At 36.6% G+C, this 24,601-nt stretch overlaps 1 protein-coding gene and 1 pseudogene across 1 annotated transcript in view; one reads left to right on the forward strand and one right to left on the reverse strand.

Annotated features, from left to right (window-relative positions):
• The window catches only part of HELZ (helicase with zinc finger), a 272,879-nt gene that overhangs the window by 41,776 nt on the left and 206,502 nt on the right, over positions 1-24,601 (reverse strand). The window contains 3 exon segments of the mRNA XM_044001827.1: positions 400-607; positions 3,018-3,208; positions 3,984-4,035. Coding sequence (XP_043857762.1) covers positions 400-607; positions 3,018-3,208; positions 3,984-4,035 — 451 coding nt within the window.
• On the forward strand, positions 10,962-11,952 carry LOC122753954 (annotated as a pseudogene).

The raw sequence follows: 24,601 nt of genomic DNA on the forward strand, positions 1-24,601 counted from the left end.
AAAAGAATATCTACGGGGCGGCCAGGTGGCGCAGTGGATAAAGCACCAGCCCTGGATTCAGGAGTACCTGAGTTCAAATCCAGCCTCAGACACTTGATACTTACTAGCTGTGTGACCCTGGGCAAGTCACTTAACCCCCCCATTGCCCCGTAAAAAAAAAAAATTAAATTTAAAAATTTTTTTAAAAAAAGAATATCTAAGAGAAGTTCATTTTTCTGCCTCAAACTTTTACTGCTGAATACTGAACTTATTAAAATGTAAACATTAAATATTCTATCAGAGAACAGCCCCTAACTAGTATTATTAATGGTGTTTTTTAAGGGAATTTTGTAGTTGGTAGTTATTGACATGCTCAGCCCATATTCTACTTATGATTTGAGTATGGCAAAAACAACTCACCATTTCGATTTTGTTCATGTTGATCCTTTTCCTGATGCTGAATTTGCTGTTGCCCTATACTAACTGGTGAATGATGTCCAAGGCCATATGGTATGGGAGACCCCCGTCCATGTGTCTGCAACAGGTTCATATTATATGCCATCGCTGCCTGATGTGTAATGATTCGAGGGTCAACTGCAAACCTACCCTGGTACCCTGTCCATGGTACCTAGGCAATTAGAAGAATTAAAATTATTAAATCGATTTTAAAAGATTGCAGAAGACAAATTATTCCAGTGGTATTGGTAAGGGGGGAAAGTATCAGGGGTGGATGTCAGTTGTAGCAGAGAGAATAACTACAAAGTTCTCATGATTAGTAAGAATTTGCTGAATGACTAGCATACATTGTGTCATAAAGAATAGCATAATATATTTATTGGCCAGGAAATTATATGGTCCACATACCATTAATGCATAAATAAAAACTGAAATTTTATAAGCTTAGAGAGAAACTTAGGTGTTTAAAATTTATCTTTATTATCATTTTATATTTTGGAATAATTTCTTCTCATCAGAGTATATTCAAAGACTATCACAAAAAATGTTATGTCATAGTTGCAGCTGGTCATTAGGTTGTATGTCATTTATGAGAAAAAAGAAAATTTAGTCTGGTGGATCCCAAATCATCTCCAAAGCAATCTTCTAAAATCTATACATGAATTTATATATAAATAAAAAACTGAATTCTAGTAGGTCAAACTCAAAACCATTATTCCTTCTACAAGTATTAGTGGTTTTGCCTACTGCGATACGTTAGATTACAAAATTTGAAAACTTAGTTTAAAAGATCTTGACATGTTATCCCTGTATATTAACACCAAATGAGTAGAGAAATCTAAGCAACAACCTAACTGTTAAATGTAGACTACTTTTAACTTTGTTTAACAAACACTTCTGTGGGGCAGCTAGGTGGCGCAATGGATAAATCACCAGCCCTGCATTCAGGAGGACCCGAGTTCAAATCTCACCTCAGACACTTGACACTAGCTGTGTGACCCTGGGCAAATCACTTAACTCCAATTGCCTCACCAAAAAAAAAAAAAAACAACCAAACCCACTTCCGTGACCTAGTAAAATAAATCCTGGTCCTAAGGGACTTACTATTTAATTCAAATGATGTTTACTGCTGCCAGGCTGTTTGAAAAGAAACAACTCAGCTGAATTCTAAAGTCTATAGTTACTATGTATGAACTGCCTATTTCATGACAGTTAACCTCATTAGATACCTGGTATGACATCTGGTCAACTTGACAAAAATGTTTGTGTCTGAGCAGCTTTATTTTTTTCAGGGAGGGAGTAAAGACTAGGGATGGAAAGCAACAGGAGAAGAATTCAATAATACTTCCTCCTCATGATGAATCACAGCAACTACCTGAACTTACAGGTGCTTGCTATAAATGAAGAAAATATATTATTTTGCCTAAATACCTAGATCTGGCCATGTGGCAGCTGGAAGAGCAAATCAACTGAAATTACAAAAATATTTTAAGTCTCAAAGGGAAAATGAAAAGTTTTAAACTGTATTGGGAAGGGTTAATGTTTCCTACCACATCTCTTTAAAATCCTTCAGGTATGGGGGCAGCCAGGTGGCACAGTGGATAGAGCACTGGCCCTGGATTTAGGGGGACCTGAGTTCAAATCCGGCCTCAGACACTTAACACTTACTAGCTGTGTGACCCTGGGCAAGTCACTTAACCCTCACTGCCCACCCCCCAAAAAATCCTTCAGGTATAGCATGAGGTGAAACCTATGCTCATAGAAAGGACAGAGCTATGCTTTTTAAGTAAATGTAAGACATAATAGAATGTGGTATTCGTCAAATAAATTTAAGTTCAAGGTAGTGTCTGAAGCCCTTTGAGAAGGTAAAGCCTTCTCAAAGGACCTTTATTCCTTAGGAGTTTTTAGTATATAAAAAAGATAAACCTCCAACTGTGAAGTTCCATAGAAATAAACAAAAATACTACTTTCTAAAATCACAAATCACAGAGACCAAATCATAGGCTTAGCTGGTCTCTAGCCAAATCAACCATGGTGAAAAAATGTTTTATAAGGACCTCCTCTTCAGAAATGACTCATTCCTCTCTTTCCTGCAAATATGCTAATAACAAATTATAAACAAAGAACAGTATCTTTTATGCCATGTTAAATGACTAAAATCTCAAAGCTTTACCCCAATACCTCATCCTGGTAAGAAGACAACCCTCGATTTTCCAAGAACGATCCAGCCGAGTGAGAACTCTGGCACTTCCAACAAAGGTGAAAAAGGTTGAGGGTACCCAGTGGGTAACCTTAGTAATCAAATGACTAGGCTAGCTAACTTCATAGAGCTTTATCACCAGAATGTTGTCTAGGAGATGTTGAATTGTTTTGGCCACAACAATTCATGGAAGACCATAACTAAGGCAACTAAGGGTTGCAATCTGTATGGTACAGTGAATAACTACATGGATGAAATCTGTAGTATTAAGACAGCAAAATAACTCGAGTTCCAACCTGATTGAGCATGGTTCAGGACTGCTATTTTGATATTAATTAGTATTTACTTTAATAAACAGGAAATAGCCAAAGTACATACTTACAGGTAAAGGCACAGACATAACCACATTTCCTCCATAGACAGCAGGTACATAAAGAATACTAGTCCCAGTGTGAGGATCTATCCTTTGAACAGGACTAGGAGACTTTCCCATATTTGGGTGAGGTCCAAGAGGGGAAGGAGGAGTATATGCTCTAATAGGATTGCCAATGAGTACCGAAGGATTGGGTTGAACTGAAAATAAAAAGATGAGAAAAAGAATGTAGAACTTTAAAAAATTATTCCTTATAAATAAAAAATTAATCCAAGAAGAGAATTATTGGGTAACAATATATTTTAAACATTGCATATTAAATCTATGATTTGTCAGTTTGCCACTACCAAGTACTATATACATGTTATATACATTATAATGTTTATTACAACCAGCTTGAGACAAGAATAGCAGATCAGTATTACTATTCCCATTTGGGGAGAAGAGTTCTTGGAGAGAAATAGCTATTAAGGAAAATGTTTTTCCTCAACCAAGTTAAAAAATTTTTCTAAGCAAACTTTAACTTTATAAAAATGAGCCTCATACAGAAAATGGAATTTAGTGATTTATTGTCTAAGTAACTTACCCCAAATATGCTTTGTTACAATTTAATTCAGTTTACTCTGAAACTGGTAAAACATGAAATATAGAGGACATGAAATACTTCAGACATTTTTTTAAAACCTCTAAATTGAAGGAAAAAAGTTAAATGAACTGATTTCTAATTTTTCAAAACATTCATCTTTCCTGGCTCTGACACCTCATTAGTGGTTTCCCTCAAAACTCACAGTAAGTCTTCTTTTTAAAAGCATAACTGAAAAATATAAGTATGCTGCTTAAACAAACTGGCAAGTCTAGTCATTAGGTCTATTTTAAATATTCTAAAATTCAAATCACAAATACTCATATAAATAAAAAAAGTATATATATATATATATATATATATATATATATAAATAAAAAATGTTCACTCACCAGTTGCTTCATTCTGGAAATTTTCATTCTGGTTATGATGCTGGCCTTTTCCCTTTAAAAAAAAATATGCTTTGATTAAACTTGTTCAATTTTGGCAAAAATGCATCATTTCCTTCCCAAATCATGTACAAACTGAATGCATGTAGCTATCACTAAATAACTGAAAGACATGAGAGTATGTTAAGTGATTTTGAGGTTTAAGCAAGCTTTTTTTTTCTTTTCAACATTATGCCTAGTGAAAGTCACTTTTTTATCCTAGGGCTTCAGTTTCCTTATTTGTGAAATGAAGAGGTGGGACTTTCAAGGTGCCTCCTAGCTATAATATTATATGTATATGTGGGTGCATCCATAAGAGCAGAGATTAACCAACTTGGTGGTATGAAAAAATATTTAGCTTCCTCACAACTTCTCTATAAGTTCTCCAAGGATAAAATGGCACATAAAAAGATTCTTTTGCTAACATTTCATGATGAGAATCTCCAAAATACAAATAAGTAGTTTATATTTACCATCTTCTGATAGTACTTCATGGTGTTTTAAAGTATAAACTTTACAAGGTTATGGACCACATCTGTTTTTTGTTGTTACTGTCATTCAGTCATTTCAGTCGTGTCTGACTCTTTATGAACCCATCTGGGGTTTTCTTGGCAAAAATACTAGAATGGTTTGATTTCCTTCTCCAGTTCATTTTTACAGATGAGGAACTGGAGCAAACAGGGTAAAGTGACTTGCCCAGGGTCACACAGTTAATAAATGTCTGAGGCTGAATTTGAACTCATAAAGATGATGCTTCCTGATTCTAAGCCCAACACTCAATCCACTGTGCCACCTGGATATCCACATCTGTTTACTTGATCTATAATTAGTGTTTTCCAATTAATATCTAAAAAGGACTGAAAGAAAAAACTCTAGCAATCACTCAAAATGGAAAAGAATTAAATCACATAAGAAACAGAATTCAATGTAATCTCCCATTTCAAAATAGATGCCAATGAAACCTGAAAAAACCAGGACTGTAAGGGGAAAAGAGCTGTAAGTCGTGACAATTTGTCTTGTAAGCAAATATACATATACCTAATTAACACAGAACATTATAATTATTAATAATTATTATAAGCCAGATGATGTTATTAAGAAGGGAGGAAACTGATTACTTGGGGGACATTTTCAGGTCATCTCAAAAAGAAATACAACAATATTTTAAGGTATTATACTTGTAATCTTCCATTTTTTTCCCCCTGGTGTTATTAGTTTCCAAACCTACATAAATCTCTATTTAGAAAAAGTTTTAAAACATGATAGGGGCAGGTGGGGGGGGAGCTGGGTTGGGTGGCACAGTGTATATAAAGTACCACTCCTGAATTCAGGAGGACCCGAGTTCAAATCTGCTCTCAGACACCTGACATTTACTAGCTGTGTGACCCTGGGCAAGTCACTTAACCCTCACTGCCCTGCCCAAAAGAGAGAGAGAGAGAGAGAGAGAGAGAGAGAGAGAGAGAGAGAGAGAGAGAGAGAGAAGGAAAAAAATGATAGGGGAAAGGGTGGAGAGAAAGGACAATAACAGATTAAGAAACCTTTATTCTGATATTTGATTTGCTTTTTCTAGTCTTTCAAGTTTCTAAAACAACCCAAAGATGATTACTTTGTAAGTAAATAAGATATAGATATACACACACACACCCCCAAACATGTATTAAACACTTGATGTCTAACACTATTAGTTTAAAGACATAAATAAAAATCCTTGCCCTCAAGGAGCTTAATATCGATTGAAGAGATGACACACATAAGAACATACAAAATAATGAAATACATAGTAATTTTAGTGGATAGGCACAAACAACTGGGGGGATAAGGAAAGTCCTCATGTAGGAGCTAGTATCTGAGAAAGTCTGACAAAAGCTAGGTGACTCAATGAGGCAGAGGTGAGGACTACAAAGGCCTAGAGATGAGAGATGGAAGAAGAGCAAGGAGGACAGAGTTTGGTTTGACAGTTCAGTAGACAAAAGTAAAGTAAGATAAGTCATTACTATACATTAAGTTGAAGCCAGGCTACTAAGGGCTTTAAATATCAAAAAGAAGAGTTTATCTTTGACCTTAGCGGCAACTGAGAAACACTGGAACTTACTGAGCAGGGGAGCTACATGGTCAGATGTGTTTAAGAATATCACTCTGGCAATTTGGTGCAAAGGATGCATTACATAGGGGAGAGACTTAAGGCAGAAAGAACATCAGCAGTAAGGTAAAGGTAATGAGGTCTGGAATTAAAATACTGATTGTGTGAGTGAAGAAAAGAGGATTTATGCAAGAGATGTTGTGCAGATAGAAATGACAATATCTATCACCTGACTGTATTATGTAGTAAGGAAGTGTGAGGAAACAATGACGATTCCAAGGTTACAGACCTGGGTTGACTGGTGCTCTTGAAGGAAAAAGAGAAGTTTGAAGAGGGATGGGTTTTGAGTTCTTTTTTAGAAGTATTGAGTTTGAGATAGTGATTCAGGACTGGAACTACTCAGGTTAGATATACAGAACTGAGAGCCATTTGTGTGGAGAGAATGACTGAATTAAGGAGAAATGAGAAGAGCACCAAGTGAGAGAATGAAGACAGAGGAAAGGAACTAGAACAGAACCTTAAGGGCTACCCACAGTTAGTGGGAATAATATGAATGATGATGAAGAAAAGGAAAATGAGAAAGACTAAACAGGTCATAGAAAATTTAAGACGTATCCCAAAAAAATTAGAAAGGAGAGGATATCCAGGAAGAAAAGACGGTCAACCATGTCAGATGCAATAGGGAGGTCTAGAAACAATGGGACTGAGACAAGGTTATTAGACATAACAGTCAAGAAATCATTATTAACTTTGGAGAGTAATTTCTGTTGTTAATATGTGCCTAAATGAACAAAGGGACTGTAAAGAGCATTTGAAAAGAGTACTAAAAATAAACACTGCAAATAATCATTTTCCCTAAAATTTTGTTCCTATAATCTCCAGCCGGCCCCCCATCTACCCCCATAGTTGGAAAAAGTCACATACAGTACAAATTAAGGAGATGGGAAGACATATGAGTTGATGCAAAATGAACAAGCTAGGACTGTGTACTATTAACTTTTAGTCAAAAGAATAATCCCATAATGCTTCAATTGAGCAAAATTCAAACTTTCAAAGATCTGAAGCACCCTGAGGAGAGCTAAACTCACCTTTGGCAACAAAGATACAAACCCCCGAATAACAATAACCAACAATAAAAATCACTGAAGAGACAAAGACTACATCTAATGTGCTATAACTGATCTGTTTTAACAACAAAAGCCAAGATGTGATTATTATCTATCAGTGCCTATAAAAGTTAACAGAAAAAGGATCAGGGGAAGGAAGAGAAAAAAGAAAATCAGAAAAGAGAACAAATAAAATGATTCATAGTGGTGACAGTAATTAAAACTGATTATGGGAATAGTGAATCAAAGGCCTATTTTAAAATATATTTTTCTAGTAATACTGTGTAACTTTGTAACTAAGTAGAGGGTCCAAGGACCTGAAGTTGAAGATCATTCAAAGGTCAATGAATCACAGAATGTCCTTCCATTCTAGGTGGGACCTTGGAGGCCATAAAAACCAACCCACACAGGAAAGGAATTCTAACTCTACATAGGTCCTCAATTAATGACAATAATGAATCCCATGAAGTGGTCACTTTGTACTAATTTTCTTTGCATTTTTCCATTAGGCTGGAACTAAATGCCATATTTTATGTCATGATAGTTCAAATAATGCAAATTTGAATAATGAAACCACTTCACAGGATATAACATAGGTGTGACATGCCTGACAAATTATTATCCAGACTCTACCTTGAAGGAGGGGAAACCTAACAACTCTCACTTTAAGACAGCTTTCATTTTTATGCAGTTTTCCCTGATATCAAGCCTAACTTGGCCAGTACAGATTCCATTCATTACTCCTGGTGTAGTTCTTATGTACTTAAGTTCTCTTGGACTCAAGACATTCTAGTTGCCCTCTTCTGGATGTACTCCAGCTTACCAATGTCCTTCTTAAACTGTATCATCCAGAACTGAACACAATATTCCAGAAGGGGTCTGACCAGAGTACAGTGGGATTATTCCCTCCCCACTTCCAGAAGCTATACCTTGATTAATGCAGCCAAAGAACATATGAGCTTTTTTGGTTATCCCATTACACTGCTGACTCATGTTGGGCTTCCAATCCACTAATACCCTAAAGCATTTTTCTGAATAACTGTTTTATCCATTCTTCCCACAATTTAGGCATGTGAAGTTAATATTTTGTACCCCAAAACTTTACATTGATCCCTACTGAATTTTTTATTAAAATTATCCCAAAGCTCATCTGACCTGTCAACATCCTTTGGGATCCTGTCATTCAGTACGTATGAAACTCCTTCTAGCTTTGTGCTGTCTGTAAATTTGATTAGAATACTATATACACTTTTATCCAAGTAAATGATTTTTTAAAAAAAGGAAGGGGCAGCTAGGTGGCGCAGTAGATAAAGCACTGGCCCTGGATTCAGGAGGACCTGAGTTCAAATCCAGACTCAGATATTTGCCACTTACCAGCTGTGTGACCCTAGGCAAGTCACTTAACCCCCACTGCCCCGCAAAAAAGAAAAAAAAACACAACAAGACGTTAAACAGCACAAGGCTAAGCATAGATCCCTGGCGTACTTCACTGCAGACCACCTGCTATACTGATAATGAATCATGAACTGGCCATCCAAATAATTCTAAATCTGATTGTATTACTCTCTAATGGAAATTTCTCCATAATGAGATATTTTTCACTGTTATCCTTTCTGGATAATTCTGGAAGGTCAGAATTTTCCCAGGAATTTAAGTCAAACTCACTGACCTAGAGTTAGCAGTTTCTTTTATGAAAATCAAGATATTTGATCTTGTCAGTATTATGGTAACTCTCCCATTTTCATGATCTTTCAATTATCATTGACAGTGCCTCAGTAATTACTTCTGCTATTCGGGAACTATAGGAATTAGGTAAACCATACTGACTCCATCTTATGACTCAGTTCTAGAGCTAGCTCATTTCCTTTCTATTCAATTATGGGCCTACTCTTTTTTGCCTTGTGAGAAAATTTTAATTAATCATGGGAATTGTGAGAAAATGTTATTTCATTGTTTGAACCTAGCCCTGTGTGGCTGAGAAGCTGGACTACCTCTACTTGTCGCCATTATGCTAATGAAAAACCCAGTCAGATTCAAAAACTGATGCAAAGAGTTTTCTCACAATTATACACACCTCAAGCAACCCATATATGTCATCTGAAAAGTGGCCCTGCACTGGTCAATCAGTTACTGTTTCCTTGTTCCTTTGATTGAATACAAATGCTTGGGGAAAGTGGGACACCTCTTTTTCTGATGTTAGGGAAATGCACCTGTTTGCTCCCCCCACCAACCCCAACTTGGAAAGCCCCTAATCTTTCTTCCAATTAGAAATCAGACTACCTAATTTTGTATCCTGTATATCCTGGTTGGTTGTTTTTGTTTTTGTTTTTTTTATGCGAAAAAATGTTTCCTCCTGTATTTGGGATCCAGTGCCAATCTAAAGAGGCCTGGGCCTGATTTAGTATGCAACTGGCATGCATTGCTTAATAAAGTGATATGCTCAGAAGCTCCAACATTCCTCAGTTACTTCACATTTCACCCATCACAGCTAGTTCTTTCAGGACCCAAAGACATTCATCTGGGCCAGATGACTTTAATTACTTTAATGATTTTAATGCACTTTAAGTGCATTTAGGTGCTTTCTGACTCTCTCCTTTTATCAGCTTAGGTATTAATTCCCCATTAGTCATTTTTGTTCTGCCACTTTCACTATAAAGGTCACTCTCCTTTGCAGAGAAAACAGTAACAAAATATAAATTAAACAGCTCTACCTATGTTGTCAGTTGTCATTATCCATCTACCCTAAACAAAGCTCATATCCCTTCTGGGATGCTTCTTTTTCTCCCAATATAGCTAAAACAAATTAAGTGCTTAGCTTCTCTCAGAATTAAAGGGTGCAGTAGTCAGAATACTGAAGGGCCTGGAGTCAAAAAGGCCTGAGTTCAAATTTGGCCTTAGATACTTACTAGCTATGCTACCTCATGCAAGTCACTTTATCTGCCTCAGTTTCCTTAACTATAAAATGGGGATAATAACAGCCCCTACCTCACACAGTTGCTGTGAGAATCAAATGAGATATTTGTAAAGTGATTAGTACAGCGCCTGGTATATAGTAGGCACTTAAATGCTTGTTCCCTTCCTTCTCTTCATCAATCATGCTCAGCTTATTCTAACTTTTTGTATTCCTTAACTATTATTTTACAGGACCACAACATGCCCTTCTGTTACCTGGTCTTGCTTCCAACTTCCTTTTCTTTCTTTCTTTCTTTCTTTCTTTCTTAAATCTAAGAGAGGGGGCAGCTAGGTGGCGCAGTGGATAGAGCACCAGCCTTGGATTCAGGAGGACCTGAGTTCAAATCAGCCTCAGACACTTAATACTTACTAGCTGTGTGACCCTGGGGCAAGTCACTTAACCCCAATTGCCTCATTTAAAAAAAAAAAAAAAGGAGGAGTGCCCAATTGGGTCCTGGTTTAGGAAGGGGCTGGCCCTGGAACCCAGGATTCCTCTATTTAAATCTAAGAGAGGTGCAGAGTAGATACGAACAGTCTGTTAACACATTACAAATAAGAAACTACACAGGAAAAGCCATATAAAGGACGTGATCAGAGAAATATATGACTGAAAAACCAAAAATGGGCTAGTCATGTACTGAGAAGGAGAAATAAGCAATGGACAGTGAGTGTTTTACTGGCACCTGTGCCATGTCAAAAGAATGAGAGAAAGAATCCCAGGATATTGGGCAGATCCCCTGTGGCAAGTTTATGGGAGGTCTCCTCCTGGCCTCCATCTTCCTCCGGCCACCCACCAGAGCCTATTTGTGAATCCTCTGCTCCAGGGCTCATCTGCACCCTCCCCATCCCAGCTTTTTCCCTTTTGAAAACACTAAGAATAATGTCCTTACATCCGTTTTTACTAGAGCCAATCACCTGCCATGCTTGGAACAGAGACCATACTCAGATTGTCCTTAGCCCTAATAATCATGAAGTCCACATTTACAAGAAGAATGGGAACCAATGGGTGAAAGCCCATGAACTGAAGGAACACAATGGACACATTGCAGGTATTGACTGGGCTCCCAAGAGCGATCAAATTGTAACTTGTGGTGCAGACTGTAATGCCTATGTCTGGAGTCAGAAAGATGGCATCTGGGAAACCAATCCTAGTGATCCTGAGGATTAATCATGCAGCGACCTTTGTGAAATGGTCTCCCCTGGAGAATAAATTTGCTGTAGATAGGTGAGCTCGACTGATTTCCCTGTGCTACTTTGCGTCTGAAAATGACTGGTGGGTGAGCAAACACATAAAAAAGCCAATTCATTCTACTTTCCTTAGTTTGGACTGGCACCCCAACAATGTTTTGCTGGCTGCTGGATCTTGTGGCTTCAAATGCAGTTTTTTCTGCCTACATTAAAGAAGTTGATGAAAAGGTACCAAGATGCTTTTTGGTCAGCTGATGTCAGGGTTTGGTGGTACCAGAAGTGGCTGCTGGCCACGACTGTTGCCCAATGCTTTTTAATTATGATGATTGTGGCTCCTTGACCTTCATCTCCAAATTAGACATTCCAAAACATCCAGTGCAACATTTCTACCATGGAATGCCTTCACAACATGGACAAGAGAGCCACAACTGAGGATCACAACATTGCTCTAGACACGCTATACCAAAACAGTATCACCCAAGTGTCTATTTATGAAGTGAACAAGCAAAACTGCCTCAAATTTTGCAGCACTGGTGTTGATGGAGCAATGACAATTTGGAATCTCAAGACTTTAGAGTCTTCCATCCAGGAGTTATAGATTATGTGAAGCTGTATTTCCATTCTCTAGCATGACAGATACTTGACAGAATGCAGCTCCAGCATTTGCATGAAGATGAGAAAGACCCTACCACAAGTCAAAATTGAGAAAATACCCCTTTAAGTTGCTTTGTTTTAATTTTTTTAACATAACTGGTGAATGTATTGATTTTTTTAATCAGCAGTGATGTTTTTTTGATTGGCTATTTCATTCCATTCTTGACCAAAGCTGCTCTTTAAGTAGTTTATCATGGGAAGTTGTCACACTAAATTAAAGGCGGATTTTATGTAAATTTTCTGCTAGAAAAAAAAAAAGTTTATGGGAGGTCATGGACAATCAGGCATAGATAGGTTATGATCTGCATCTCTGCAAGTAGTACCCAAACTGATGACTAGATTACTGGAGCATGGAAATAATTACCAGCAGAGAAGAAATATAAGATGAAATAGCTCTATGGCTTGGGAGGGCAGATATTTAGATCTCAATACATACCTCCATAGTCTCACAATAAAGATACATCAATCAGAGGAAATTTCTGAAGACGTTAAGGGGGTGGGGGGGAATGAGCAAATAGTCCTTTGGATCTCAATAGCTAACATGTCACAGACATATTAGCCACAATACAATTATTTAGTGTGGGTATCAGGGAAAAGGAGGGAAGGGCAGAAGAACTAAATGAAAAGACAAGATACAAATAATGCCATGGTAAAGGCATTTCAAACATGTACAATTCAGTAGCCCGAGGGTATATTAACTGTTTTACAGTGTCCAACTAAACCAGTAGTGAGTGAAACATTATGTACTACACAAAAATCCCAGAATACCATGACTTCAATATAATACATATTATATTGTATATATTGCATTGTACATTATTATATTGTATGTATTACAGATATATGGGGTATCTCTTACAGAAGCCATCATACAACAAATACTCTCTTTTTTTTTCACCAGCAGGGCAATGGGGGTTAAGTAACTTGCCCAGGGTCACACAGCTAGTAAGTGTCAGAGGCTGGATTTGAACTCAGGTATTCCTGAATCCAGGGCCAGTGCTTTATCCACTGCACCACCTAGCTGCCCCTAAAAAGTATTACTCTTAACACTTTGAATTATATAAAACCTTTCTTTCCTTCTTTGACTTCTTCACTGGGAATTTTGGACCAAAAGGTATGAACAATTTAACTGCTATTTTAGCATAATTCCAAATTGCTCTCCAGAATTTTTAGTGACCCAGTCACAGCTCCAACACTGTATTACTGTGCCTGTTTTTCTAAAGCACCCAACAGCAACACACATGTAGGCTATAATTTCATTTGCCAATCTTTCCAGAGGAAAGGAGCAAAGATCAAAAGCAACATCAGCTAATAAAACAACAGAACCATTAGAAGGGAAAATAAATTTTAAAATAATTTCTCATGAAACCCAATTAAGCCGCATCATCACAAGAACATTTAAAGATGAAACTAGAAAGACAAACTGATAAAACTGTCAATATTTCTATAACAACATTTTTTAAAATAAATTAGAGGAGAACCTCCACATTTGGCATCTAACTTCATTGTCCTAGATATGCTGCATGAGGAAGAAGAAATGGAAAAACAAAAAGAAATAAAGGAAAAGCATGTGGACATGACCAAGTATACACAAAGAAGGTCCATGCTTGAGGCTATAAAAGTGAAGACATTAAGGATTTGATTCTCAAGACATGTGAAAGAAGGGAAGATAATGATTGACTAGAAAAGGAGACACTATTACTACCGAACAAAAGGAATTAAGAGGATATTGATAACTACCAATCCATAAGTTTACTTTCCTATCTCCACAAAATTTTTATAAGAATGATTAGTTGTTGATAACTTGCATTTCTTCACTGCAGAAAATATTCACAAATTATATTCTATCTTTATAGACCACAATTTTACAATCACATAATTGTCTGAAATATGCAGAGACAATCTAATAAATCAAAAAGCATTTATTTAGCATACATGATATATTAGGCTTTCATTGAGCTTGGCACTAGAGATATAAAGACAAAAAAGAAATAGTTTCTGTCTTCACAGAGCTTATAGTCTCTCTGCAGAGATAGCATGATCATACATAAAGAGATACAAAATAGACGTATGGCAATTATTTTGTAGGGAGGTACTAGCATTTGGAGGGATCAAGAAAAGGATGATATAGGAAATAGCACCTAATCTGAGCTTTGAAGGACCCTAGGGATTCTAAACATTCCAGACTTAAGGAAGAAACTGTATGAAGTCATTGAGATTGGAAATTAAATGTCATGTGTGAAAAAGAGTGTGCTGGTAAATGTTTAACTATCAACACCCCCCCCCAAAAAAAGTACATGAAATACTTGTGTTTAATCTGTTTTATCTGATCACAATCTATTACTTTTCTACCTCTCCCTCTACCTTCCAATATCAAACTCAGTTCTTCATCCACATTGTGACATCCAATCTCTCAACCTTATTGTTCTGTTCCAGACCATCACAGCATGCACTAGCCACCCTCTTCTTTCTTCACACTGACCTCTTGGGGAACCAGTTCAAATCTACTGTCCTCTTCTTGAGTCCCTTGCCTCCTTATCATGTCATCAGCTGTATCCTGCTAGGCCTCAGCCTTTGATTACACCCACCTTTGTTCCTACACATATGCTGATGAACACAGGGAACTTCTCCAACTGCCTGACACCTCAAACTGGATGTCAGGTAGACATCTTAAACTCAACACATCCAAAACTGAACTCATCTTTCCCTCCCAAACTTTCCACCTTTCCAAACTTCTCTATTATTTTTAAGGGCATCAGCACCCTTCTAGGCCCCCAGCCTGAAAACATCTAGGTGTCATCCTTGACTCCTCACTACCAGTCACTGCCCTGCCCCATCCAATCTACTGTCAAAGCTTGAAGATGTCACCTTTGTAACATGTCTTAAATACACCAAAGAGGTGTGTTTAAAAAGACTTTCCTTTGATAATAATAGCCTCTATGTCCCAGGGCTGGGGGATTGGGGAGAGAGAAATGAAATAATATTTGTAAAGTGCTATATAAATGCTATCATTACCATCCTTATTATTAAGTATTTGTTAATTGCTTATTAATTGCCAAAAACTGTTCTAGAAATAGAGCATATAAAGACAAGAAAGGAAACAATCCCTTTTCTCAAGGACCTCATATCTCATACATCAATTCAATTCAATGAGGCAACAAAAAAAAAGTTGAAACAAAGTTAAAACACTGACAAAATTGAATAAATGAAATATTATCAAAAACAAGTGACCTTAAAAACAAGACAAGGAGAGATCATTTCAAAATCATTGGATTCCCTTAAAATTATGAGAGTGGTAAGAAGCTTGCAACATTGACCCCTGTACCTCAGGAGCTGACTTCATCTTTATAAGTTTAAAAATAGGCTACAATATGAGTAAGAAACAAAAAAGAACTTTTACGATTGACAGCTTCTATAGTGAAAGGGAAGACCAAAACTCAAAATCAGATGAGTTTGTCAAAATGCCTACAAGACTCAAGTGGGAAGATGATCTTGTCTCAAAACCAAAAAGCCTTCTTTGAAGGGCTCAAAAAGGCTTTGAAAAACCAAATGAGAGAGATAGAAGAAAAAATGGAAAAAGAAATGAGAGAAATGAGAGTTACTCTGGACAAAGAAGTGCAAAAATTGACTGAAGAAAACAATTCCTTAAAAAATACAATTGGCCAAATGGGAGAAAAAATTGGCCAAATGGAAAAGGAGATACAAAAGCTTACAGAAGAAAATAATGCACTAAAAATTAAAATTGGGCAGATGGAAGCTAATGACTATCAGATACCAAGAATCTGTCAAGCAGAATCAAAAGACTGAAAAAATAGAAGAAAATGTGAAAGACCTCATTGGAAATACAACTGATCTGGAAAATAGATCCAGGAGAAATAATTTGAGAATTATTGGACTACCTGAAAGCCATGATCAAAAAAAAAGAGTATCATATTCCAGGAAATTATCAAGGAGAACTGCCCTGATATTGTAGAATCAGAGGATAAAATCATCATTGAAAGAATCCATCAATCACCTCCTGAAAGAGACCCCAAAAGGAAACTCCAAGGAATATTGTAGCTGTGGTGAGTAAAACTATATGTGGTCGCCCTATTACTATCCTAAGTGTAGGAATTACCTGGGGTTTATCATATATTTGTTACTTAGAAATTAGAGGCTACTTCACCAGTTTTGAGGCATTAAGAATTTATTAAAGTATATTAAATATTAGTAAAGAGAGTGCATATGGCTCTGAAAGATAGGAAAGCCTAGCTAGGAAATAGAAGAGAGAGAAGAGAGAAAATGGGGAACCCTAATGGCCTGCGTCTGCTCTCCCCAAGTTCCCAGCCAAAAAAGAGTGAGTGTATGTGCAAGCTTGCTGAGAGCAGGAGCAGAGCCCACCCATATACATTGTTCAAAGCTAAATGGCTAGCATCTCTCAAATCTATTGGTTCACTAGATTTGAAGGCAGTTCAGTGCAGTGATGGTGATGTCAGAGCCCAGAGAACAGGTCCTCTGGCAGGAACAAGGCTTTCAGGGAGGTGTGGTTTTGAGTGAGGTAACTTCCTGACTCTGAGCTGACCTTAAGAAAGGTCAGGCCAGGCTCTCTCAGCTGGGGGGCCCCTGGAAGTCCCAAAAATCCTATTATTAACGATTTTCTCACATAGCCAAACTCCAAAATTATCAGGTGAAGGAGAAAATACTCCAAGCAGGCAGAAAGAAACAATTTAAATATCATGGAGCCACAGTCAGGATTGCGCAGGCAGCTTCAACATTAAAGGACTGTAGAGCTTGGAATATGATATTCCAGAAGGCAAAGGAGCTTGGATTACAACCAATAATCAACTACCCAGCAAAACTGAGCATTGTCTTTCAGGGGAAAAGATGGACATTCAACGAAATAAGGGACTTCCAAGGTTTCCTGACCAGACCAGAAATGAACAGAAAATTTGATCTCCAAATACAAGACTCAAGAGAAGCATAAAGAGGTAAACGGGGAGGGGGGAATTGTTCAATGAGGTTAAACTGTTTTATATCCCTATGAGGGAGGATAACACTTTTAACTCTTGCAATCTGCATCTCTATTAAGGTATTGTTATTAAATTGACTTTTATGTGATGATATAAAGAAACTAATGGGGCAGAATGAAAGGAGACTAGGGGAAGGAGAGGAAGTGGGGTGTGGAATGGGGTTAATTACATCCTTCAGGGAGAGAATAACATACACTCCGATTTGTATAAAGAAAATTAGCTTAGTCTTTAAGGAAGCAAAAGAGGAAGGGTAAAAGGATGGTATTGATAGAAGGGAGGGCAGAAGCAGGGGAAAAAAGGGGGGAGGAAGGGCAGCTGATAAAATGGAGGGCAGACTGAAGGAGTCAGTGCTCAGAAGCAAAACACTGGTCAGGAGGAATAGGGTGAAAGAAGAAGAAAAGAGTACAAATAAAGGGGAAAAGAGGATGGAGGGAAATAACAGTGAACTCTCCCTTAAAACAGAAGTGAATAGCAGAGTGGATTAAAAATCAGAATCATACAATATGTTGTTTACAAGAAACACATTTGAAGCAGAGAGATACACACAGAGTAAAGGTAAAAAAGGTTGGAGGAGAATATATTATGCTTCAGCTGAAGTCAAAAAAGCAGGGGTAGCAATCCTTATCTCTGACAAAGCAAATTCATTCCTTTCTCTCTTTTCATATAATGAACCACACTAGTTCAGGTCCTCAAGTAGCCTCTTACTTGACACTTCCCTCCATCAAGTCTCTCCCCACTCCAATTCATTCTCCACATAGCTATCATAGTGATATTCTTAAAGCATAGGTCTGATCGGGTCACACCCTAGTCCAATAAATTCACTTTTTGTTATCTCTAGGATCAATTACAATCTCCTGTTTGGAACTTAAAGCCTCCCACAACCTGGCTGCTCAGTTTATCTTTCCAACCTTATCCTACATTACTACCCTTCAAACATTCTAAAATCAAACTGGCCTTCTTGCCGTCCTTTACATGTAACATTTCATCCCCTATCTCTATGTCTTTCTAATGGCTGCCTTCCTTGCCTGGAATATAATCCCTCTTGATCTCTGCCTCTTAGAATGTCTAGAGTTGTTCAAAGCTCAGGTAAAGTGCCAGTTCCTCTGAGGCCTTTTCTAATTCTATATGATTCCTTAAAGTAGGTGCTGTCCTTCAGATACCCCTGTTTGCAGGTGATACTGTGGGGAATGCATTAAATGAACTTCTTCAATGTGATCCATAATCAACCCCAAGAGTCTGGCCTATGTGCCCCAGAAAAAAAACTTAACAGATTGTGATGTGTGGTTATAAGAACAGACCACTGAGCTGGTCCACCAATACATATATCTGGAATATACACTATAGATGCATGACCAAAAGAGGGGATTGGCTTATTTAGCAAGAACATGGGATAAAAAATAGATAGTCTATATGCTGCAATAGTACATTTATACTATTAAGAGACCAAAAGAACTGTACCCAGGATGTTAGAAGAGTCCCATATGGCTATATCAAATCATCATAGGACGACAAATCATAAAAGATGGGAAAGTGTGGATAGGCCACATCCTACCCTTGAGGTGAAAAGACTCACATCAATGCAATCAAAATTCCACATAAGTACAATAGAAATATGAAGAGGAAGAGAAGTTAAAGAAGGAAAAGACTGTATTATTAAGTAACATGTTAGAAGACTATATAAATATGTATATATATATGCATGTATATGTGTGTGTATACATACACACACACACACACACACACACACACAGAAAAACAATTGTGACACCCTTAATATATTATGGTGTTTTGTTTTTTTTCCAAAAAACATGGATTGTGAAGTTATCTTACTCACTAGAGCAGGAGTATCAAGCCTACTCTTATATCCTCAGTCCTTCTATACAACTCTTTCTCTCACCCTCTCAACTGAACATCTCTCCTAATATGTTACACACACTCACAAAAAAAAAAAAACAAAAAAAAACCATGATATTCACCAACCTCTGCTCTTCACTTCCCATTCCCAACATCACTCTCCACTATCTCTGCTTTCACTCTACTCTCTGATAATGAGGATGTCCTTTTGCTTGTCCGTCTACATGGAATCTTGATCCAGTCCTCTCTTGTCTTCTCTAGTGGAAGCCCCCCAAACCATCACTCCATATATACTTGTTCTTTCTCCACTTCATACAAATATGCATAAATCTCTATCCTTTGAAAGAAAAATTCACTCTATACTACCATGCTCTCCATTTATAATCCTCCATCTTTTCTCTCCTCAGTCAAACTCCTTGAAAAAGTCATCTACATTCATCACCTCCACTTCTTGTTCCCTCACTCTCCTTTTAATTCTTTGTAATCTGGCTTCTGACTCCCTTGAACTAAACTACTTTCTCTAAAGTTACCAGTGCCTTTTTTTTTTTTAAGTGAGGCAATTGGGGTTAAGTGACTTGCCCAGGGTCACACAGCTAGTAAGTGTTAACGGTCTGAGGCCAGATTTGAACTCAGGTCCTCCTGAATCCAGGTGCTCTAACCACTGCACCACCTAGCTGCCCCTACCAGTGACTTCTTAAAGGCTAAATTTAATAGCCTTTAATACTCAATCTTCATCCTTCTTGACTGACTTCTCTACAGTTTCTCCCACTATTAATCATCTCCTCCTCTCTGGGTTTGTGTAATTTTCTTGGTTCTCCTCCTATTTATCTAGCCATTCTTTCTCTCTCTCTCTCTCTCTCTCTCTCTGCCCGAGGCAATTGGGGTTAAGTGACTTGCCCAGGATCACACAGCTAGTAAGTATTAAGAGGCCGGGTTTGAACTCAGGTCTTCCTAACGCCAGGGCCGGTGCTCTATCCACTGCACCACCTAGCTGCCCCTAGCCATTCCTTCTCAATCTTCTTTTTCTGGATCTTTATCCCCATCATGCCCACTAACAGTGATGGTCCAGCAAGTCTCAGCCCGAGGCCTTCTTATCTTTCTCCAGTAATACTTTTTTACTTGGTGATCTGATCAGCTCCTGGACTTTAAGCATAAAACAATTAAATTAATTGTTCTCATCAACATTAAAGCTATGGGCTCTCCAAAATAAAACTTTTAGTGATTAGAAAATTTAATGAGTCTAGTAGCTTCAAAGGTGTCAGGCCATTATTTTTACATAAGGTTCTATCATGTTTGAATCTTCAGTGAAAAATTATTTCAGAATAATATGCTTTCTTGAAGAGAGCAAAACTATTCACCTTCTAAACAATCCTATTCTCATGAAGCAGCATTAATGCAGGATGATCATTTTTCCATATTCTAACCAGTTTTTACATCACTGATTGCAGTAAGCTGAAAGGCGCCTAGCATAATATGTATCCATACTACATCTGCAGAACAGCCTATGGATTAGTATCAATATTCAGAGTATGAAGAGTTATAAAAAGTAGAAGACTTAACAATGAAACCTAAATAATGAATGGGTCAAAGAATAAATCCTAAAAATGATTAAAATCTATGTGAAAGAAAATAATAACAATTAAACAAGTTATTTATAAAATTATGGTGCACAGAGAGGAGAAGAGGATTAATAAACTGAACATACAATTTAAAAATTAGATAATGAATAAAACCAAAATAAGCACAAAGGAGGAAATCTTGAAAATTAGAAGGAAAAAAGATAAAATGGAAAATAAAATTAAAAATATATGGGTAGGGGGGCAGCTAGATGGCGCAGTGGATAGAGCACCGGCCCTGGAGTCAGGAGTACCTGAGTTAAAATCCAGCCTCAGACACTTAATACTTACTAACTGTGTGACCCTGGGCAAGTCACTTAACCCCAATTGCCTTACTAAAAAAAAAAAATATATATATATATATATATATATGGGTAGGAGAGAGAGGACAAGGATAGCCATTTATTAAGCACCTACTATGTGCCAGGCACTGTGCTAAGTGCTTCTCCTTTGATCCTCACAACAACCCTGAAAGGTAGGTGCTATTATTATCCCCATTTTAACCTAGGTAGGTAGAGGTTAAGTGGTTTGTCTAGGATCATACAACTATTATTGAATGTCTACCACAACATTAGAACTCTTGTCTTCTAGATTCCAAACCTTGTACTCTAGCTACTATATCATATAGCACCCTATAGGTTTAAGAAATCAAACAAAAAGCTGAACCTTTTAAAAGACTAACAAAACCAATAAATGCTTAACTAACTTGATTGAAAAGAAGGGGGATATCAAATTGCCAAAATAAAAAATGAACAAGGGAAAAGTCACAACAAAGAAAAACTTCAAAGAATTATCACAACCTATGAACAAAATTATGCCAGTAAAGCTGAAAACTTTATAAAGAGAAAGATTAACTAAAAAATATGAATTACTCAAATTTTAAAAAACATAAAGACCTTAATCAAATTTCAGAAATTGAATTAGTTATAAATAAACTTATGAAAGGGGTAAGCAACACCCAAAACAGAAAGATTTCCAGTAAATTCTGTCAATAAAACTACAATTAATATCAGTACTACATAGTCACTTATTAAATGCTTACTATGTGCCAGACACTGTACTAGGCACTAGAGATGAAAAGAAAGGATAAAACAGTCTCTAGTCTCCCCAAGTTTACATTCTAATGAGCGAAACAAAAATGTAAATAAATACATACAAGATTATAAAAGGAAGACTAAAGGTAATTTCAGTGGGAAAGGCTCTAGCAAGTGGGAAAACTAGGAGGACCTACTGCAGAAGATGTTAACTGGACATCTAATTTGAAATGTCCAATGGAAGTTTGTATTGTGGGACTAGAACTCAGGAGAAAAATTAGGCCTGGATATATAGATCGAAGAATTATCTGCATAGAGATAACTAAATTCATGTGAGCTGATGAAAGTACCAAATAATATAGTATAGAGAGAAAAGATTGTCCAGCACAAAGCCTTGGGGATCACTCACAGTTAGCGCACATGACATAAATGATGATCCAGCAAAGGTGACTGAGAAGAAACAGGCATTCAGATAGAAGGAGAACCATGGGAGAGCATTCATGAAAATCCAGAAAGGAGAAAATATCCAAAGGAAAAGGTGTTTCTAATATGAATCTTGAAATTCCATTATAAAATTAAAGAAAAAATTTTAAATATTCTATGTGGAATTCTGTAAAAAGCAAAATATTAAGGAAAATACTGGGAAAACTGGTTTACTGTTATTTCTGCCAACATTCCATTTTCTCATAGTGATTAAAATTTGGGGGCTGTGGAGCAAGTACCCCTCAAATTCCAAACCATAAAGTCTTGAAAGAGTAAAGAATATCCTTCTTTCATATCCCATCAACTTGAAAATGAGGTGCATGCCTCTTGCTCAGTATGTGAGTAATAATAAAAAAAATAATGTTCTGAATGCTATTTATAGTTAGAAATTAAAGACAGACAGCAACAAAAAATGGAGTAATGATTTTCTAGATGGTAAAGAAATCATTTTAGATAAAGCTGCTTTGACCTTTGTTGTATTTTGAATAGTAAACCATGTTGTGGGACAAAGGAAGTTATGCTGTTTAAGTTATTTATGGATTCAGCAAACATGAGTGTCTACTATATAAAAGGTGCTGTATTATGTGCCATGGAAGTTACAAAGTGGTAGAATACATACTCTTGGGCCTAAGAAACTTGCAATCTAGTTAGAACAAGTGGATTCAAGATATGATTCCTTCATTTTTATGAGAAAGATACAAATTACTGAAAAGCAAGTTTACATCATAAATGGTCAGTGACTAATTTATCCCTAAGTTTATCATCTTCTGCATCTATAAGTTATTGTGTACAGTATAATAATAGCTGTTCATTCACAGGACTATCCAAAAAATCACAAATTTATGTTATAATTGTTTGGTTTAAGAAGGCAAATAATATTTTAAACAGATTTTCATAAAAATAAAATTGTGAAACTATAAAATGACTGTGATTATGCAAATACACAGATGATCTCTGATGTCATAAGGCACATAGAGGTTAAGTTACTTGCCCTGGGTCACACTGCTAATAAGTATAAGAAGCAGTATTTGAACCCTATTTCTTTCTAACTCTAAGACCAGTATGTTCTCCAGTATTCTACACTACCCCTATTTCTATGGTTAAAGGCATAAAATTATCTATGTATCATTCTCTAACACCAGAAAAATAGGGCATTACTGTAACTCAAATAGTTTCCCAATCACTAAGAAAATACAGTATTCTACTAGCACGCACATTAGTTCTCTATTCAAACTTCTATGTATTTAACTGAGAATTAAATAACACATTTGTTTCTTTGAAAGATTTTGTTAGCTTGAGCATGCTCTCCCCAATGATTCGGAAAGTCCTTGTAAGTTACTGTGCCCGGAAAAAATATTTAATAGTCTCTTAGTAATGAGTCTCTCCAAATTCAACTAGACTCAGATAATAAGTACATAATTTGTCTTTGGGCCAATTACTCAGAACTGCTCCAATGATAGAACATGCTACAGTTTTCATTCTACTAACTTAGCCTTTGTAATCTCCAAGTGACCTCCATAACACTCTGTGAGGCATCAAAATAGGACTTCCATGGAAAACTAAACAAGAATTATTTTATTAAACACCTGGGTACTCTCTGCGTGTATGAAAGTATATCTTTCAAAAATAATATGCAAACACACTCAACTGCTATTGCATCAGATAAAAGTGATTTAGAAATGCTTCATATTAAATCTGTACAAATAATATTTTTCTATGATTTACATCAATAGTTTTACTCTTTTTTGATAAACAAAAACATCCATCTTTGAAACCTAGAATAAATTTTAAAGATGCCATTCCTTTAACTTCCTTGTTTAGTTGATAATTGCAGGCATTTTATTAACTGAAATCTTTGTAAATATATCAACTGTATATTTCCAGGCAGTTAATAAAAACAGCTGTAAGCAAACTCTCTACAAAGGTCACTAATTAATTTCTGTTGAAACAAATATAGGCCAAGTGCCATTGCAACAATCTTTAAAAAGCCATAGTCCTTGATGGGAGGCAGCCTGGGACACTGCAGAGTATGCTAGGTTTGGACTCAAAACACTGATTTCATGTCTTGGCTCTGCCACATCCTGCCTGGGTGACTGTAGGAATCATGCAGCCTCTAGTTTCAATGACTTCTAATGTTCTTGCTAGCTTTAATCCAAGTTCTAAAATTGCATGAAATATTCCTTGAAATAAAAGCCCATTAACAAAGACTTGTAAATATATTTATTATGTAAAGACTGTTATTATTTAAGACTGTTATTATTATAAGTCTACTACAAGAAGAATACTATAAACAAGCTTGACAAGACATTAAAATTATACTATGTGTCCAAAACTTGCTAAAATGGAAAACTATTAGAGAGTGGAATAGAAAGTTTAACTATCAAGAGGATACAATAAGTAGTTAGCACTTAAATTACTTCTGATGAAGCTGCATTTAAAAGACAGTGATAAAAAACACAGCTAAGCAGCACCACACAATTATCATCTAAACTCCTAAAGGTATAGAAATCCCAATAGAACTGTGATTACTGGAAATTTTTAACTTAAATTCCTACATAAGCTACCGAATATGGTTACTAATTAACCTAATAAAATGTTCTTATTTT

The sequence above is a fragment of the Dromiciops gliroides genome, chromosome 4 (genome assembly GCF_019393635.1).
Source record: "Dromiciops gliroides isolate mDroGli1 chromosome 4, mDroGli1.pri, whole genome shotgun sequence".
NCBI classification, from domain to species: Eukaryota; Metazoa; Chordata; class Mammalia; order Microbiotheria; family Microbiotheriidae; genus Dromiciops; species Dromiciops gliroides.